The sequence below is a fragment of the Ursus arctos genome, unplaced genomic scaffold, assembly GCF_023065955.2.
Source record: "Ursus arctos isolate Adak ecotype North America unplaced genomic scaffold, UrsArc2.0 scaffold_1, whole genome shotgun sequence".
NCBI lineage: Eukaryota > Metazoa > Chordata > Mammalia > Carnivora > Ursidae > Ursus > Ursus arctos.
This window is the reverse complement of record NW_026622763.1, coordinates 105,998,848-106,019,155: the sequence shown is the minus strand read 5'-3', so window position 1 is coordinate 106,019,155 and position 20,308 is coordinate 105,998,848. Positions and strand designations below refer to the sequence as shown.

General features: G+C 49.8%; 1 protein-coding gene across 44 annotated transcripts in view; it reads right to left on the bottom strand.

Annotated features, from left to right (window-relative positions):
- The window catches only part of LRRFIP1 (LRR binding FLII interacting protein 1), a 139,430-nt gene that overhangs the window by 75,408 nt on the left and 43,714 nt on the right, over nucleotides 1-20,308 (bottom strand). For 4 of the 44 annotated variants that reach the window (XM_057305949.1, XM_057305958.1, XM_048214571.2 and 1 more), the window contains exon 1: nucleotides 4,399-4,797. The exons of 30 other annotated variants lie outside the window; for them this stretch is intronic. In XM_057305949.1, coding sequence (XP_057161932.1) covers nucleotides 4,399-4,464 — 66 coding nt within the window. In that variant the 5' untranslated portion in view covers nucleotides 4,465-4,797. Of the gene's footprint in view, nucleotides 1-4,398; nucleotides 4,803-20,308 lie in introns of those variants that run through there. 10 more of the 44 variants (XM_048214576.2, XM_048214574.2, XM_048214577.2 and 7 more) reach the window with 6 other exon arrangements.

Here is a 20,308-nt window from a genome sequence, read left to right as displayed (position 1 = left end):
GTACCAAGAAACGCTTCAGCCCCACACTGGGGGTGTAAGACCCCAGAGGCTGCAAAGAGAAACTCACAGCAGCCGCACAGCAGCAGCTCCTGGCCGGACCCTCGCTGAAGGACTGTATACGGTGGTGACAGTTAGCAGCAGCAGCTCTGAGTCAGCAGGCCTGGGTCTGAGCCGGCTCTACCGCCTGCTAGCTGGGTGCACTTGGGAAAGTCCCCCGACCGTTCTGAGCCTCAGTCTCCCCTTTATCTGTACGTGGAGATAATCAAACAAGGTTCTGGCAAGGGCTAGGGAAGCCATCCGCAGAAAACATTTAGCAGGGGGGACGCTGCAGGGGTCTGGGAATGCTGCCTGCTGCTAACACTTATAAGGCATCCTCCGTAGCAGCTAGGGATCCCACAGTGTGGATTCAGCGCAGAAGGAGCTTACAGGCACCGGGAGAAGACAAGCGAGCTGAGGCGCCCACCAGGAGAACGGGCAGGGGGGAATTTCAAAGGAGGGAGGGGAGGTTCCCAGCCCACACCGAAAGGCCACTCGATTTCTCTTCCCCCTGGAAGATTACACACCCACTTGCCACAAAATAAAAAAGACTTGGGGATCAGAAATGATGTTGCTTTGACAAGCTTGATTACACAAACCTACAAAGGAAACATTTTGGTTACAATTAAAAGTCCTCATTACAGTAATTTAAGATAAATTACTTCCCTACTACAAAGTAGTTGTGCTTTTCGACTCAAGGCAAAACCACTTACATGACTTTAAAATTGTCAAGTTACTTTTAAGGAGAAAACCACTTGAACTCTGGCCCTTGCCCAAATGAATGGATAAGTCTCAGAATACACATTTGTGTTGTTGTTGGTTTCATTGCTTATTTATTTTGGAATTTGGCCAGGGGAAGGGGATTTTAGTGGTGGTCTCAATCAAAAGCACGGCAATTTTGAATTATTACATGGATAGAGTGAAAATAATACTTTGTTGAACAAACATGGAAAAAGAAGCTAATATAATTTTATCTAGAAAGTCTAAATAATGAAAATTTAGTAAATCCATTCCATGAAAATGAGCTTCTTAAAAAAAAAAACACAACAACAAACAAACTAAAATTTTGGTGGCCCAAAGTGAAAGTTGCAGGTAATAGAACTCCTCTGCCCCTGCCCCGTCTCCAGCCGATGGCGGGGGTGTAACAGGCTTACTTCGATAACAGGCTCGTGATTTGAACCTTATGGCCCCAAGGTTCCAAGATTAATACTTTTAAATATGAACAGATACTTGGAAACACTGAGTAACTGGTCATAAACCATGTCTCTGCTGAGTCACATAGCCTGATTTTTCAGGGATAACAAATTCCTCCTGAACATTGCCTTTTGAGGAACAGACTTGTTGCACCAACACTTGCCCTCACGATTCTGCAGAAACTAGATAAGGACCTCTCATCAGGTAAGACTCCAATCAACTTCACTTGAGAGCAGTTCTGCAACTATAAATAACTTGATTTCCTGTGCTCAGTATAAGTGGCCGTTTAGACTGCAGGTTTTTTTTTTTTTTTTTAATTTGCTAAGGAGGCTTCCGCTATATTGTATTAGCCCAGGGTGAAGAGAAAGTAACTCTTAAAGCAAAAGGGAAATTTAGTCTCCATCTCTGCCCTAGGGGGACACTCTAAATCCTATAAGAAAAGACCTTACTTCACTATTTTTGTATCTTAACTGCTTGGGAAAGTGACCCATCTAAAACAAGGCAGGCTTCCAGGGCTCAAAATCTCAGACCGAGCGAAGGCCGGGCTCACCACCTTCGCGCTGTCTGAACCCCCCATGCTGGTCAACGCTCCCACTCGCCAAGAGCTGTGGACCTTGGCACAGGCTCCTACAATGATGAGATGGGGCTCGGGAGACTGTGTCCACGTTCGACCCAGACAGGCTGTCCTCAGGCCGGGACCTGGCTTGAGAGGGCTTAGCGCTAATCAGTATGTGGAAAGAGACCAGAGGTGACACAACCCATCATAAGCATGAGGAAGTTACAAAAGTTAAAGAAAGGTATGGTTTCTACACTCAAAGAGCCCCAGGGCCAGAGCTCACTGTTGTGTAAGGCACCCCCAACTGTTCATTCAGCACTTCCTTTTAATTATTTTATTTTTTTATAATTCTATTTTTTAAAAGATTTTATTTATTTATTTGACAGAGCACAAGCAGGGGGAGTGGCAGGCAGAGGCAGAGAGAGAAGCAGACTCCCCACTGAGCAGGGAGCCCACCCCGGGGCTCCATCCCAGGACCCCCGGATCATGACCCGATCTGAAGGCAGATGCTTCACCGACTGAGCCGCCCAGGCGCCCCTCAGCACTTCCTTTTAAACGACCATTAACCTCATAAAAGAAGGACTGAGTTTTACTTCTGTTTCCCAGGTCCCACTCCAAAACACTTTTTGCTACTATTCACCAAAAAACAAAACGAAACAAAACGAAACTCCTATAGGTTCACAATTTCTTATTGGAAACCCCTGGGACCAAAGAGGTTTCAAAATTCAACATGTTTGGATTTTAGAAGGGTAATGCATTGCATAGGCCCTACAGTCTGTAATCACCAGAGTAACAGTCCTCAACCAAGGACATTCTGGGGCTGCAGACAAAGGTATGAATATTCACGGTGAGAGGGATAGAGACGGAAAATAGCCTCCCATCGGCCAGGGCAGCCCTCCCTGCCAAATGAATTCTGCCACAAACTTAAAAAAACAAAACACAACAAAAGCAATTTTCAGGTTTCAGAGCTTATTCGATCCTCAGACTGGGGGTACAGTGGAGCACCTGAATCAAAGCCCATTCCAGACGCTCCTGTGACTTCTTCGCACAGCACCTCTATGAAGTGCACATCTCAACCAGATCCAATCCACGGGTACGGGACCACGGGTAAGGGACTGGCAGCCCGTGCCACAGAGAGCCCACGTTACTTCTCATTCCTCGGACGGCCTGTCCCTCCCGTCCCCACATCCTGATTCTCCGTGTTTACTCTTTTCTCCATCAAGGGCTCCCTGCCCAGTGCTTCGTCCCTCTGAGCTCGACTCTTGCCCAGGGCTAACAGCACCCTGCTCTTGCCATCTATGGTGTGCCTAGGCAGCCCTGCAGAACACCAGCATCTCCCAGCAACCTTCGTCCTTCCTTCTTCCGAGGGCCCTTCCCTGATGGTGACGCAAGGATTTCTCCGTAAGCTCCCAGGCCCTTACACACCAGCCAGGTGAAGGGGTAGGAACCAGCTCCACAGGTCCGGCTCACGGCAGGAACTTTAAATGAGGCCACAGAAGCAGCACACGAACCCAGACATTAAAAATACCCACCCGACAGTACCCAGCAAGGAAAGCAACCTTTAAGTGTGGATTCATCACAGTCTATTTCTATGCCTTTCCCTGGCGTTTACCAGGAAGCTCCCCAAGGTCAGGGCCGTCTTATTTATCTTGGATCCTCCACAAACACCCAGTAGATGATTAACTTCTGCCTGATGAAGGAGTGATTGTGTCGGGCTCACACTTCTATCAAGGCTTCCACAAAAGCCGGGTAAAATGAAAATCTAGGTAGGGTCACTCTGCAGCACTGATCTCATGATTCTTTTCCAAAGTGCACCCTTTTGCCTTTCTGTATTTCCATTCACAGTCAACCACAAGCTGCCCAAAAATGGGTAAGTACAAACCTTCCCCACCTTACCTCCTGTCCAATTTTAATGCCCAACCATCCCCACATACATGATCCCAGTCCTGGGTGGGTATTGAGCTGGCAACTGCAAAAATCCCATGCATGGAGGATCCGGCCCAGACCTGGAGACCCCAGGAGGTTTGGTGCCCTGGGTCCCGGGACGTATTGGGAGAAATCAGGCCGAGCCCCATTGGTCCCAAGCTCCAAAGCAGGGTAAGTACTCCAAACTACCCCAGCCACTGGTGGTGCCAGCCTCGGGGTGAGGGCACCGGTTCTGGGCACCGGTTTCCAGTTGCTGTATTTTGTAAAACACCAAACTAGCAGTTGCGACTGAAACTCTCCACCACGCGCAGGTCCGAGACCTTGGCTGGATCCTCGGCCACCGCCGGCCTGGCTGAGCCTGTCGTCAAAGGCCGCCACAACAGGAACAGGGGAGCGACCGAGTCTCTTTTGGTCCCGGCGAGGGGAGGCTACGTCCAGTAAAACGTGTTTTCCAGCGCGCAAGGAGGACAGTGCACACGGGGCCGCGAACGCAACCGATGGCGGAGCCCGCTCCCGCCCGCGCATCGTCGCGTGGGGACGTTCATTTCAGGGAGTGCCGGCCACGCGAGCCCACCCCGCACTGCACCAGGCACAGAAACCGCGGCGGAAGGTGCCCACTACCCCCCGGGCCTTAGAACGGCAACCAGGAGTAAAGCGAAAGTTTCGAAAACGTGTTTTCCTCTTACCAGTCTCTGAGCTTCTGGGCTCAGACAGTCTATTTCCTTGTTCTGCGTGGCCGCAGGGTTGGTCATCCTGGCCAGCTAGAAGTCCGCCTCCTCGAACAACCGGGAAAGATACTCGGTAAACTCCTCGGATCCGCGGGCGGGCAGGCTCTCAGCGCAGCCGCATCCCCAGAGTGGCGGGATTACTGTTCCCAGAGACCGACCGCGTCGCAACGGGAACTCGCCCTTCCCAAAGCAGAGGCGCGCCTCCGCCTTTCCCGGGCTCGGGCGCGGCCGGGGCGGGGCGCAGGTGGCCGGGTCTGGCCGGGCCGGGGGCGGGGTCACCCGGGGGCCGAGGAGCCAGGGCCGCCTCCTGAGCGTTCCGCCCCCGAGGGTCCTCCCCCACCCCCTCTCTCTCCCCCAATCCCGTCCACCCGGTGCACCCCGTCCTACCCGCCCCGTGCCCCAGCTGCGCGGTTATCAATCACCGCCCAACCCCCTCCGGCGGACACCGGAAAGGCAGAGGTGGTGGTGGGGGGGGGACTAAAAATAAAAAAAAGGGACCCCCCCCCAGCCGGCCCCGCCCACGACCCCGCCCCGGCTGCGCGCCCAAAGCCGGAGGAGGGCAAGTTGAGGGGCCGTGGGAAGTGGGGCTCGCCGGAGGAGCCCACGCGGGGCAGGGGTCTGCTTGGGGAGGGGCCTGTGCGGGTCTGTGCTGGGGAGGGTTCCTCTGGGGAGGAGCCAGCGCGGGGCGGGGTCCTCCAGGGCGGGGGCGGGGCGGACTGCCGCCCTGACCCCGCCCCCGCCCCCGGCGCTGTCGGTGCCCTGCTCCGCGAGGCTCCCGCCCGGCGACGTCCCCGGAACTCATCCCAAACTGAGCGTCTGCGTTGCCGCAACCTCCGCCCGAGCACAGCAGCACCTGCCGGCGGGGGTACTCCGTTAACGCGTCACCCCGAGGAGGGCCGGCTTCCAGAACCACAAAACCGCGCCGCCGGCGCCCGCCTCCCGCTCAGCAAGCCGGCAAAGCAAAGATCGGGGGTGCCAGCGGTTCGGCGTGGATCCGGGGGGCTGCAGCGTCCAGGGCCCGGCCGGGAGGACCGTGCGAGACAGGGGCCGAGCCGAGAGGAGAGGAGTCGTCCCCGCGACGGGACGGGCACCGGCCTTCAGCGCGCGCCTCTTCCAGCCGCAAGACACGCGTTGCTCCTTTAAAAGTCCAAGGGGCAGTGCAACGCCACGTTTCCTGACCTCGCCAGTCTGGGGCAGATTTTTATCGGAACCCTAACCTGGCCTGGCCAGGCCCTGTGTCCGCGGTGTCTGGAACCTGACTGCGCGCCCTCCTTCTCTCCTACTTCGACGTTGCCCTCCGCCCAGAAGCTCCTTCTCAGAAAGACCACCTCCCCGCCTCAAAACCGGAACTTTCAACAGAATCGCTTGGCCTAATTCTCTGCAAAGGCGGCTCCAGAAAGTCTTGTGAGACCACATATTCACATCTCGATGTTACAGTACCCCAGTTTCCCACTCTGCCACCCTAATCCAATTCCCGCCAGCACGGTAGCGCAGGGCCTGTGCGCGCTGACCTTCGAACTGTGGACCGGCGCCCCGACCTGGAAGGGGCTCGTAAAGGAAGGGGTTAACTCGGAGGATGGGCGGGCAGAGGAGGTACCCGAGGACCTGACTTAGGAGAGGGTAGGGGCCACAGAAAAGAGAGGCCTACTAGATGTCTGCAGTGACCGCTGAGGGAGAAACGCACCAGGCTTCAACTTTGATCAAGGTAAACACAGCGCCAAGCTTTGCAGGCGTTGATGGATAGCATCGTCAGGTTTGCCAAATTAACTTTCAAAGAGATTGAAATGCCTACATTTTAATACTCTTGCTGTACCTCTTTTAAAATATGTTAGTGTATTTCAATTCTTCTTGAAAGTTAAATTCACTGGGGAAAACAATTTTAAACTCTTCTGCATAAACAAGTACAGAACTTACAGAATTTATCATGGAAAGCAATTTTCATTTTAGTAGTAACTTCACGGGTAAGAATGATAGACAATTAATAAAACGGCCTTCTTTGAGACTTCAGTTTGAATATTCCAATCTAGATAGACGAATCCGAGAGCTACTCGCCATCCTGAACCCTGTGACCACACCTCCCAGAGCAGGGCACAGGGAACCTGCTTCATCTGCTAGAATACATCCGCATTCTCCCCAGCCCCCAGGCCGACATCCAGTCTCTAGGTACCACCTCCACGAAACCATGCAGGGAACGGGTTAAATGGGCTCTGGAGTTAAAGTACCTGGTTCGGCCGCGCCTGGGTGGCTCAGTCAGTTAAGCATCTGACTCTTGATTTCAGCTTAGATCCTGATCTCAGGGTTCTGGGATCTAGTCCACAGTGGGCTCTGCACTCAGCAGAGAGTCTGCTTGTCCCTCTCCTTCTGCTTCCCCCCACCCCACCCTCCAGCCTCAAATAAATAAATTTTTTTTTTTTTAGGATTTTCTTTATTTAACAGAGAGAGAACAATCAGGGGGAGCAGCAGGCAGAGGGAGAAGCAGATTCCCACTGAGCAGGGAGCCCAATGTGGGACCCGATCCCAGGACCCTGGGATCATGACCTGAGCCGAAGATAGAAGCTCAACTGTCTGAACCACCCAGGTGTCCCAATAAACAAAAATCTTAAAAAATGAAAAAAGCACCTGGTTCAATTCCTGGCTCTGCCACTCATCGTGGGATCTAGAGCAAGTTGCTTAGCCCTGTGTCTCAAGCTTCATCTGAAACATGCCAATGATAAGGAGAGTACCCCGGCGTAGCGCCCCTGGTGTAGGGGAGGACCAAGGGCACCCACGTGCAAACCCCACTGAGCAGCCTTGTGGGCCTGTTGGAAATGCAAACCAACACTGCTGGTCAGCCACTCTCTTTCCTTGGTCGCCAGAGTCCCCATCCAAGGCGGCCAGGCCTTCCTGTCCCCCTCCACAGCAGGAAGGAAGTGAGGCAACAACGGGTTCAAACGGCCGAGAAATGGGATGACCAGAGAAACTTCGGGAAGGGCTGGTTGCAGAAGCTGTGGGTAGCAGGACACTGTCAGGGAGTAAGAAGCAACCAGCTGACTACTTTTAGTCCTAGGAACAAACTAATGACACCAGCAACAGAATAATAGCATAATAATAGTCTGTGCCCAGGAGATTTCTTATTTCACTAAGTGGTAGCACATTAGAGAAACCTGCTTCTCCAACACCCTTCCAGATGGGACACTACCTCCCCTGAGTGTGTCTCAGTCTAGCTGGCCCTAGGAGATGGCCAAGCCTCAAAACCATTCCCAGCCATGGGCAAGTGTCGAAGTCTGTGTTGTAAGTAGAGCCCTGAATCCTGCGTCTTGGTATTATTATGTAGATCCCGGGGTCCGTAAAGGGTCTATCTAGCTGCCTTCTGTTAATTTTGATTATAAGTAGGTCTCTAATGAAAAGGACCCCTCATTGAAGCTCCCTTCCCAAACGGAACTTTTTTTTTTTTTTTAACTCATAGCAAGGCCACTTGTGAGGATGATTAATGAGTGACTGGAACCTACAAACTTGTTTTTGGAAAGTGCACAAAGACGTCAAAGACAGGGGCGTGGCTGTGAAAAGAGACGTTCTGTAAAATGGGGCACACTCCAAGACCCATTTTCCCGGTGCTCACAGCGTGAAAGGCAGCTTGGCACCGTAACAGACACCCTTTCCCTTGAAGAAGACAGAATTAAAACCGCCTGAGAGTGCCAGGTGAGAAGGAGCATTTAGGAAGCCCCAGGTTTCCATCCTCAGGAAGGTTAGCAGGAGAAACCCAGGGTGTCTTCGGGAGGGCTGAGCGGCTGAGGGTGGGGGTGCTCAGGAGGAGCGGCCCTCCGCCTAGCCGGGCCAGTGCTCCTCCAGGGTCCTTACATGAGGACCTCTGAGGTTAAGGACACTGGTTCAATTTCCCAGTCCCACCCTCTGGTGGTCAGGGTGCCCCCTGTAACAGGTCGACTGCAAGTTTCTGGCCCCTTCCCAGCTGCCCGGCGGTTACAGACCTGCAGCCCTGCAGGCCCGGAGCTCTGCAAGGAGGAGGTGCTGTGGGTTCTGTGAAAGCTAGGCATTCCTAGAAGCCGCCAAGCTTGGGAGGCTTTGTGCCCTCTCGACAAAAGTTAAATGTCCAACATCTCAAAAAGCAGTTCTCTGATGTACCAGTAAGATTATATGCAGGGACTTAACTTCTTAAGGAACCCCTGAGAAAAGAACCAAAGGTAAATAGAGCTGTCTCACTTTGTTCTGGGAACATCAGAATCATAGCTAACCAGCAAATGCCAGATAATTTAACCAACGTGGCCACACCCGAGCTTGGTTTACTCGTCTCCATGGTGTTGGCCTGTTGCTCGATTCACGAGCTTCGCCTCCTCCTGCGGTTTGGTGACAAGCCCTTCCTGGGATCCTGGCACAGAGCAGACGGCAGACGGTGGGGGCGGGGGACGCGCTCTCAGCCTCCCCTTTAGTCAGATGACTGACATGAAACCATTTTTCTAAGTCACACCCATAACTGCTGTTTTTTGTGAACATGAATTACTATTCATATTGATTACAACAAAATAAACAGCTCTAAATACATCTACAAACAATGAGCTTTTTTTTTTTTTACTTTATATGGATGCTTTTGACTAATATCACAGAACGCCTCGTATTAAACAGCTGGTTCATGTGATGATTCCCTGGACCTTTCCATTTACGAAGCACTTTTATACACACACTGAGGCCCACAGAGGTTGTGTAATTTGTCCGCAGACCTGCGCTGGAAGAGTGAGGCTGGCCTCACTAACCCAAGTCCCCCTAAAAGTCCGAGCCCTTAGCGTCCCATGCACAGCACAAGGCAGAGTGCCCCCCCCCCAGCCACCACCCCGGGGTCCTCACTGGGAATAGACAGTCAACAGACAGGTGAGGTGAATGTCCTCAGTTGTCCCCCCCCCCCCCCCCGGGCTTAGCCTGTACCAGTAACACCACCTTCCCCTCCAGGGGTGCTGACAAAGCCATGTACACACCCAGATCGATGTGCCGGCCAGCTCTCCCAGAAAGACTTAGTGCATTGTAGGGGGCAGCTAAAGGAGGGCCGGACCCTGCCCGGCGTCTGCCGAGAAAGCTGCACCCCATGCGGCAGTGAACATGGCTTGTGGGCCGGAATCCGGGCTGTCTCCAGTGACGGAAGCATTCAGATCAAGAGTAGCTGAAAAGAAGACTGAGCTACGTTCCAGCACAAAAACAGCTCCTGCTGGGGCGCCTGGGGGCTCAGGTGGTTAAGCATCTGATTCTTGGTTTCATCTCAGGTCATGATCTCAGGGTAGTGAGATGGAGCCCCGTGTCAGGCTCCGTGCTGGGCATGGAATCAGCTTGGGATTCTCTCTCCCTCTCCCTCTGCGCCTCCCCCTACCTACTCGCACGCTTTCTCTCTCTTTCTCTCTAATACATACATACAGCTCCTGCTTACGGGGCACTCACCTGTGCTGGGTGTCATACAACCACATCCTTCATGCTCTCAGCTGCCTATGACCTGGCACTCCCCCTCCCCCTCCACTAGGAGTGGGCCCTTCCAGAATGGGAGGGTGTTTTCACCTTGGAACACCTGGGGGGGGAGGGGAGGCACTTCGTAAATGATGGATGGGTGCATGGATGATTCTCCTGATAAAATGAAGGACTTTGGCAGGTTATCATTAACTCTCACTGATCTTTTTTTTTTCTTTAAGGATTTTATTTATGTATTTGAGATAGAGCGAGAGTGAGTGAGCGAGCACAAGGCGGGGGGGGGGGCAGAGGGAGAGGGATCAGCAGACTCCCCACTGAGCAGGGAGCCGATCCCAGGACCCCGAGATCATGACTGAAGCCAAAGGCAGATGATTTAACCGACTGAGCCACCTGGGCACCCCAGGAATTTTTTTTTTTCCAATAACTACCTACTACTCAGCAATTCACCAGACTTCTTTCAAACCACTTGGATTTCTAAGGAAGGTGGCGAGTTTGAGTTTCGGTTGGACTGCACAGGAAGTGGTGGCAGAAAGCCCTGGGAAGTGTCCGGCAGCCCGGCAGCACCGCCGGACGTGCAAACTGGGCGAATGTGCTGAGGACCACGGAGTGTGCACAGAGGAGGGAAGAGGTGAGGGGAGGAACCATGGGGTTCCTACATGTAGGGAGTGAGACGTGTGTCAGCAACAAGCCAAGACAGACAAGGGGTGGTCAGAGAAGCGGACAAAGAGGAGTCTCCAGAAAGCCACTGTTCACGAGCTACCCCAGAAGGCTGCCGTGAACATCCGTGTTACATAAGGTAGACGGAGGGAAGAGAACAGGGTCGAGGAAGCCTTTAATTTGCAACTAGAAAAATATTGGTTATTGCATGCTGTTGTTAAAATTCTACAATTAAACATTTTCAGCCGTTTGGGCATGTGAAAGAAATGGCAGCTCGCAGCCTGGGAGGAAGGAGGGATCAGAGGGAGGGTCTGGATAGGGGGACATGTTCTTTGTCTGTCTCTTTTTAAGGATGGGAGAGATTTTGGAGGCTGAAAGGCGGGAGTCAAAGGAGAGTGGGGGAAATTGGGGTAGAGGTGGGGACGGGTCTGAGAGACTCTGGTGCCCAAAGGGTGAGGGTGGGGCGTGTATGGACTTGGGGATTTGGCCCTGATTCTGAGCTGAATGGAGGTGAGAAAATCACGCGGTCAGGAGAGGACAGATAACAAGGACCCTGGACCACGGAGCTGAGGGAGGAGGAAGGGCAGGAGGAACAGAGAAGGATGGGCCTGCCACGGAGCTGCCTGGGGCCCTGCTGGGGTGATGCTATTTCCAGCTCCCCAGCGCAGAGCCCTTCCACGGGACTCTAGAAAGCCCAACAATGCTGTTACAGGGTAAAATCTGATCCACACTTAACATAATTTCTCATTTATTGTACTCTGGAATTAAGTTCATCTCCAAAAGTGTCCAAGTCTATAGCAATCCTGGGGAAAAAATGTATCCATTTTTCCATGCCATCCCTCAGCACTGGTGATCTGAGGCCAGACCAAGGACCTGAGAGAGTACAGAGATGTCTCCCATATATCATAGCCAAGGAGACAGCCACATCCACCTGCAATAAGTACCAGCTGTGCTTTTCGTGAACAGAACACACCACGAATATCAACTGATGATTCTCTAAAAATACTGAAAATAAAACAACTAAAATCCATTATGTATTTCTCAGCCATATAGGAATAAAGTGTGCAAAATCCCCCTAAGTTAACTCCAAAATAAAGAAAAAGATACATCTATATATGTTCTCGGACTAGTCAACTTAAAATGTTTTTGCTCAGTATAAAGAGTGACATGGAAAAATAAACTTTACTCCAGAGAACTGTGTTCGCTAGCTAATAGAACACCCCACTGAGAAGAAATAAACCAAATGCTTCAATATATAATTAGGAACAGAATATGGTGAGTAAATAAATGGAAACAATATGTTTTCTACATTCTCACTCGTTTATTTGGCTTGGGCCTTAGTCCTCCTGCCTATGAGTTTAACGTTCTAGAAAAGATAGAACGTTCCTTATAATCAGAGACACAGAACAAATCTTTACCCTTCAGAAATCAATCAGGCTACAGATATGATTGACGAATGTCATTCACAGAAGTGTGGGGAACACAGGACTTTATGATGTGAATTTAAATGGTCCCCACAGCAAACAGGGAAATTTAAGGGCAGGTGAGATGAATTCAAAGGTTTAAAAATCAGGCACTCTTGCTAATAAGCCCTTTGACTTAAAGATAACCCAACTTAAGGACAGATGAGAACATCAGAAGTGAGCCACCTTCCACCCCAAAGTATAGAAATTTCTAAAACAGTATCCCTAAAATCATGTCTCTAAGGAAAATAAGACCAGCTAACACACTTGGGCACAGTATTAGAAACACATGCCCACACCCTCATATCAGGGTATTCCCCTCTGCACCCAAGGCCCTGAAGTACAGGGCCAAGATAAGTCATCAACTGTCAGACTCCAGAAAAGTACCAGATTATCAGCAACTTCTTTATCATCAATTCGTATGAACTGTGTATCTCTACAGGAGACTTTAACATAGAATCAAGAAGTCTTACCTTTGAAAAATGAGTATTTTAGATGAAGTTCAAGGGAAGTTTGAGGAAGAGCAAAGAACAGCAGTCTGGACAGGCATGTTTGGCACAAGAGTGGAAATTCTGGAATAACTGGAGATCAAATAGCCACTCCTGACCACGTCATCTCCGAGTACCAGCAAAGAGGTCAATTAAAGGCACCTTTATACCCAACATATTGTGGGGCGGCTTCGACCCGCCTTTGAACGTGGGGAGGGCGTGGTTCTCTGAGCCCACTGGAGGCTTTCAGATGCTTCTTCTGACCAGGAGGTTTGGTTTTAGCTACTTAGATCATATGGAAGCACCCTCCTCTTATCCCCACTTCCGTGGAGGCATCCGGTATCCAATGTGGGATTAGACTTTAGGAGGAAACTCTAACATAAATAGAGAGCAGGGTTTCTTAACTTCGACACTGTGGACATTTTGGGCCAAATCATTCTTTGCTGTGGCATCTGTCACGGATGTTTAGCAGTGTCCTCGGCCTCTCCACCCTACTTGTGACAACCCAGAATGTCTCCGGATATTGCAAATGTCCCCTGGGAGGCAAAATGCCCCCAGAGGAGAAGCCCTGGTCTAGAGAGGAGCTTGTGATTTCATCGAACGCTGTACTAGAACATTGGCTTATCAACTTATGCAGAGAAGTCATGCTCCAATAGTCCGCCAGTTACCCATGCACAGAAATCATGGTCGAGAAGAACTATTTCAACCTACCGCCTAATATCTGTGGTCCTCTTTTTTCTTTAAGTGAGAACTCAAAAGCAAGTCTAGTTCGGTTGTAGCAGGAAGAAAGCTAGCACCAGGCACTGAGAGACAGGAGGTGGGGGCCACGGGGTGGGAAGTCGGAAGCTGAGATTTCAGACGTGGTATGGTCACGCCAAGGTCAATGCCAAGGGCAAGGCCAAGGGGGTGATGGTGGGAGTAAACTGGAAGTAAGAGCCTTGCAAGCAAGAAGGTCAAAGAACGGAGTTTTGCTTCTCGGCCCATCTGGGTGGGTGAGTGCAAAGAATGGAGTTTTGCTTCTCGGCCCATCTGGGTGGGTGAGCACCAAGGAGTTGGGGCTGCGGAGAGTGCCCGCAGCCTGCACAGCTGACCTGGAGGCCCAGTGATTCCTGCAGAAAGCCCTCAAAACTCCAAAGCAGAGGTTGGGGTGGGGGGGCGGGTGGGAATCTGGCTGGAATCCCTGCTCTGTCCTTCATTAGTTTGTAGTTTTGGGGACTCCCATGACCCCTTGCAGTGTCCTATGTAAAATGGGAGGGACACAGCCACCATATAGGACGGCAGGTCACTGTGGGACGCCAGGCTGGCATGAAGAGTTTGCAGCACATTCTGTCTGTTTTTCCAAAGCACACAGAGATTTTTCCTGCAAGATAAGGGACTGGGGAATTGCAGTTCACGTACAGGTTTAGAGAAGCCGTAGGCAGTCTCGGTCACTTCGTTAGCTTGGATTAGGGTTAAAGCTTTAATCAGCATTTTCGGAGCACTCAGGGAGCTCAGCCCTCTGTGAGGAAGCTGCCCCCCTTCAAGCCCAGGGTTTTGGCATTGCCTTACTGCTCTTCCCGAAGCCAGGCTTTTGCCGTTCTCGGTCCTTAGACAAGTGTATTATGACCATGACGAGGTAAGAATGGACGCACATAGACAAAGACTGGAAGGAAACACAGAATAAACAACACAGCCGCTCTGTTCAAGCGATGGAATCGTGGGCATTTTATTGCTTTTCAGAGTACCTTTAGATATTGTTAGAATGTTCTCTTTTTGTAATAGGTTAAGGAGCTTGAACTTTATTCAGGAAGCAGTAAAGGACCCACGGAAAGTATTTGAATAGGGAGGTAGGATTTTGTTTGAACAAAGAACCTGTAGGTTACAAAACAAGTTAAAAATTGTCCTTATTATTCTTTTCCAAAAATTCCTTGATGGTCTCACTATTTACTCCTTTAGATTAACGTTCAAGTCCACTTGTCAAACATAAAACCAGTCTTGTCCCCTAAACTAGAATTTTATTTGAATCACATTACATTTATAAATTATTTGGGGATGGATTCACATCTTTACAACATTGGGTTTTCTTATTCAGAAACAAGGCATGTCACTCTCCATTTTAAAATCTGATGTGTCCTTCAGTATATTGTAATAGTTTTCTTCATATAGGTCCTGCATATTTCTTTAGTCCTAAATACTACCTTGAATAGGATCTTACCTTTTTGCCTTAAGTAAAATATATAGATATATATATATACATATATATCTATATATTATATATATAATTGTGGGATATGGCTGTGCTATGGTCTCTTTTTTTTGTTTTTTTGTTTTTAGATTTTATTTATTTATTTGACAGAGAAAGAGAGAGAGAAAGCACAAGCAGGGTGAGTGGCAGGCAGAGGGAGCTTGACGTGGGGCTGGATCCCAGGACCCTGAGATTATGACCTGAGCCAAAGGCAGCTGCTTAACCAACTGAGTCACCCGGGTGTCCCCTATGGTTTTTTTGTTTTTTGTTTTTTTTTAATGTCATTACAGACGATTGCAAACTGAGCTCCCAGCTTTAGACTGATTCTTTGCATCGGGCATACCCATAATCTGCAAGTGGTTGCACATTCTGCCTCCTCTTCCGAGCCGCACTGCGGATGTCTTTGTCCTGTCTGCACATCAGAATGGCCGTCATAGTAACAGTCCAGTGGCCCTGGTCTACCGGTCTCATCCTAACATGGGTCCTCCACACTTGGCAAAACAGTAAGGACGCAGCAGCTTCGTGACTTAGTGCTCGGGCTGTAATCACCAGGGCAGGACTCAGAGCTTGCTAGAATTTAAATAGCATTAAAGTTGCCAATAAGGTAAGCAGAGAATCTGTTGTCGGTCACCTGCCCAGGGACCCGAAAAAGAGCAAATGACAAGTCTCAGAACAAGACGCTCTTGGCTAAAGGCTAGAATCTAATTTTGACAATAAAAGATGCACAGAGCAAAGCAACTTGGACAAGGACTGGCACTGAAGCAGGTGGAAAGTTAATTATTATTGTTGGTGTTCGAATACAACCATTTTCTGCAGGGTGAGGCCCCGCGGAGGAACACACCGGGCTAGGTCTGCAGGGCCAGCCCTGCCTGGGCGGGAAGCTTCGCGTCTGCCTAAACTCGCTGTCTAAACTCGCTGCCGGCCTCGGGCCAGTGATGCACCCTTCTCTAGGCCTCAGTGTCCTCATCTGTAAAACAGGAGTAATGATGTTACCTACTTCATATGGCCTATAAGCCTCAATGAGTAATTGTTCGTAATCAATATTTAAGTAAATAAAATGCCAACTGTAAATGCGGGGCAGATTCTTGGTCTCTATAAGGCACAATGTTACAAAGTAATCCAGCGGCATGCAATCTAAATCTTGTGCATCCAGTCTCACCCTTTACCAAGTGGGAGTTAACTTTTGTCCCAGACCAAGCGCCCCTCCCTACGTGCCTTCCTGCCCTGCCCAGCATGGCTCTGCCTGCCCGTCTCCAGCTCAGAACGCACAGCCTGAACGTACCCGCTGGTTCGGGCTCAACCCTTAGAATCGCAATGTTAACTGGAATTCGACGTCAGGGGCCTCTCGCAGGAGTGATCGTGTTCCTTCCTAGAACAAGAGGCCTGAACTTTGCCAGCGTTAATTTCTCTGAGGCACCTGGTCACTTCCTAGTTGCGATTCTGATCTCGACGCTTGACTTGAACTTCACAGTCCAGATAAGGCGATATGACTGTGTCTCCAAAGTATTAGGCAAGAGAAGCTCATGAACTTCTCTTTTTGGGTAAAGAGGCTCTCCTACGGTAGGTATAAGTCTTTGAAAAAGAAGAAATTATCTGCAGCTAAGAATATTAAAAAGATGGCAATATTCAGAGATTTCAGTCCTAATATTCTATGATTATCTAAAATGTATGTCCTACATTTAGACTGAAACATAATAGAACGATCTTTACCTCTGGAAGAAGGCAAAGGCGAGTAGGCAGCGAAGAACCGAAGTCTGGAAGAAAAGGCCGGAGAGGGGTGGCCCAACTCCAAGGCCTGTCTCCTGGTGGCTACAGGGGAGCATTTCCAGGGAGCCTGTGCTAATAAATGTTTCACGTTGGCAGCATTAAAGTATCAGATAATGTAATGATAAAAGGAGACCTTAGGACCCATGTTCTCTTTATGTTAATCCACTTCAAAATTCCTAATTAATTTGTATTAAATACAAAAACCAATTTATTCCCATAAGTGGAAGCAACCCTGAGTGCCCATCAGCAGATAAGTGGTCCATCCACATGATGGAATATTATCGGGCCTTAAAAAGGAGGGAGATTCCCACACCTGCTACCATGTGGATGAGACTTGAAGACATTAGGCAAAGTGAAGGAAGCCAGAAACAGAAGGAGAAATACCGTCTGAGTCTGCATATACGAGAGCCCCAGAATTGTGAAACTCACGGAGACAGGAAGCAGAAGGGTGGGTGCCAGGGGGAGGACGACGGGGAGTCTGTGTGTCACGGGGACAGAGTTTTAGTTCGGGGGAGGTGAGAAAGTTCTGGAAATGGATAGTGGTGATGAGTGCAACAGTGTGAGTGCCCAACAGTGCGAGTGCACTTTAAAACAGTGAAGATGCTAAACTTTGTTATGTGTATTTAGCACAATTTAAAAAATAGTGCTGAAAAAAACTCAGTTTACTCTGTTTATGCAGTGTCACAAAAGGAGGAAGAGGAACGTCAGTGTGGAGTTCTCCCCAGAAAACAGAAGTTATATGGTGTGAGTTTCTAGTGCCTCCACTCCACGTGAAATTGGCCACACGAAAGATCTGGAAATCTGTGTGGAAGAAATCTTCCAAGTATGTGACCAGTGCACGTGTTTTAAAGCCATCTCCCTGCCATGCCCTCTTTACAGCTGCAGTTCATGGAAGTTGAAAGGTCTAAATCATCATGACTCTACATGAATTTTCAGATACTATCAGCAAAATAAACAATTAGGACTGGCAGGATGGCATTCTATGCAGACTACAGCTAATTTAACTAAAAAAAAAAAAAAAGAAAGGCAGGCATCAGGCAAATACTGTTTGCTTTAAGCAAACATTTTAGCCATCTTACCACGGGACAGCAACCGGGAATAGTAGAAATTTATCTTAATCAGATTCATAGAAACAGAAAGACCAATGGTGGGTTCCAGGAGCTCAGGGAAGGAGACAGGGAACCGTTTCATTGGGACAGAGTTTCAGTTTGGGAAGGTGAAAACGTTCCGGGGACGGACGGTGGTGACGGCTGCAAAAAGCAATGTGAACAGACCCGACGCCGCTCCTCCGCGCTAGAAATGCTGCTCGGCAGACGTGGGGTTTGGATAAGCAGCTACTGCTATTAAAGGGAGGAAAAACACAAAGTTCACTTTCTTCCATAACTTTATGGGAAACGAAAGGAAGGAAGAACGGAAAGAAAAACCTTTATGTTTTGTGTTCCTAGAGGCTTTTAAGCCTAATGACAGCAACTGTAATGAACGACGTGGGCGACCACCTCTACTTCGTCCCTGCTTTGTATCACGCGCACCTCCCACACGCTGGCGAGGACCTATGGCCAGTCTCGGAATAATATTTTTAAATGCTTAAAGCAAAGTATACTGGGTTACAAAGTAAACAGATTATTCTGAAATATGGTATTAAAATGTATTTTTAAATCGTGCTACAGTGTGTCAACTAGAGTTCAATCAGGAAGTCTACACCAGTCCTGGTAACAGAAGTGTTACAAACAGGGGACCCACTGAGCAGGTGCCGGATGCCTGAGAAAGTAAAGGGGCTCAGGTCACCAGGAGGCAATGATCTTGGGGACAGCCAGGGCTGGGTTACCGGGCTCCAAAGGCCGGGGGTACCCAGAGCTCTGAGCAGGGTGTTTTAGAATCTGAAAGGGCTCCCTGACGACGAGGACGGGGGTTTCTGAGAGTGGGTCAAACACTGGAAGCAGAACGGAACCCTGTGGCAGTTGCCAGGAGACACACAGAGAAACAGGAAGCAGGCAGGGAGGAGTGGTTCTTTGTGCTGCCTGCCCTGCTGGAGGAGCCCCAGCCCCAGCCTCTCAGCAGGGGGAGGAAGGGGGGGCTGGAGCTTAACAGCCTGCACGGCCGGCTCCCGTATTAATGCATTCAGTGACAAGAGTTCCTACCTGCCACCGTGTCGACACACTGTGTGCACTTTCCCCAGCTGCCTGCAACCACTGAGACGTGCCACCCAAACACCCAGAGTTTCTACTGGTGGCCAAGTCGCATACACTTTGAATAGGACCGAAGTGTTTGGCCTATATTCAAATTGGAGGTAACGCTGTTCTTTTTTCCCATGAAATTTCAGGGATCTCTTGAGATCTAACCTAAGGCCCCTTCGGGGATTCGTGGACCCAAGGTTAAGAATCTTTCTGGGTCTTTTAAGAGGTCAAATACAGTTTTTTGTCTTGTTTAATTTTGATTTTAAAAATCACACACTTGGGGCCCCCGGTGGCTCAGTCTGCTGAGCATCCGATCTCATGGTTGTGGGATCGAAACCCGCAGGGGGCTCCCAGGCTCAGTGAGGAGTTGGCTTGAGATTCTCTCCCTGTCTCCCTCTGCTCCTCCCACTCATGCTGCATCTCTCTCTGAAATGGATAAATAAATATATTTTTTAAATCACACACTTGATCATTGATACCAGATCTCTTTTATGCTTTGAAAGAGAAAATAATAAGTATGCAAATTCATGCCTTTGTGCATACCTCTCATTTCACTGACACTATCAACCACTCCTGCAAGTAGTGAATAGTAATCTTTGCATTTCATTGACTAATTACCTATTTCTGAATGCCACAGAAAGTAAAGAGAACACACAAACGCACTTACGTCCTAGCCCTATACTCAGGGTGGAGGTGGGTATTTTCAGATTCCTGGGTGGTCTTCAGAGCCTTACCTGTATGCCTCTTGCTCCCTGGGATCCCCTGGCCCCACCATGTTGACCATGACCTCGATGACCTGAGCACCAGATCAGTATTTCTACTCCTGACTTCTCCAAGCTTCAGTCCACCTGCCCCTTGCCTGTCCCAAAGGCATCTCAAACTCGACACGTCCAAAGCAGAACTCCTGTTGTCTCCGAGACTCTTTCTCCTGCATTCCCTCTCCTGTGGGGGGACAACCAACCAGCGTCCCCTAAGAAAGCGTTATCTAACATCTCCGTGCCTCAGTTCCCCCATTTGTAAAGGAGTGGCAATAATGGCACCGACCTTACAGGGCTGTTGCAGGGGCTCAAGGAGACAGCACTTGCAGGGTGCACGCACAGAGCCTTGACGCCCCCAACACCCACACACGCCCGCTGTTGGCCCTCTTCTCAAAGGCCATGCTCCCCTTGCGTCCCACTTGAGTTCCCTAGCCAGCCAGCTTCCGCACCACTGTGGTGCCTCCCACAGCCACCGCCTCGTGCTAGTCAGGCCTCAGAGGGGCTCCTCAGAGTGATTCTAGTTATGCAAACAGCCCCCCCAACATTGCTGCCGGGACCATCCCATCCATCCCCTCATTCACTTATTCATTCAATCAACAAACACAGATCGAGGACCCAACACATGTCAGGTACCAGCTGACTGTGGATTAACAATGACAACAGACAATCGCAACTCCCAGGGAGAAGACAGGTGTTAAATAATTGCACAAGTAATTAATTATAATTGTGATAAGTGCCATGACATTGAACAGAAATGTGCCCACAGGGTGCCAGGCTTGGGGAATGCCGACGGAAACACGGCTTCGGCCTTCTGAGGAAGTGAGAAGTGAGCACCCTGGCTCGGGGAGAAGCTAAGCCCTCCTGTGAAACCTCTGACGGCCTTCCCTTGGAGAAT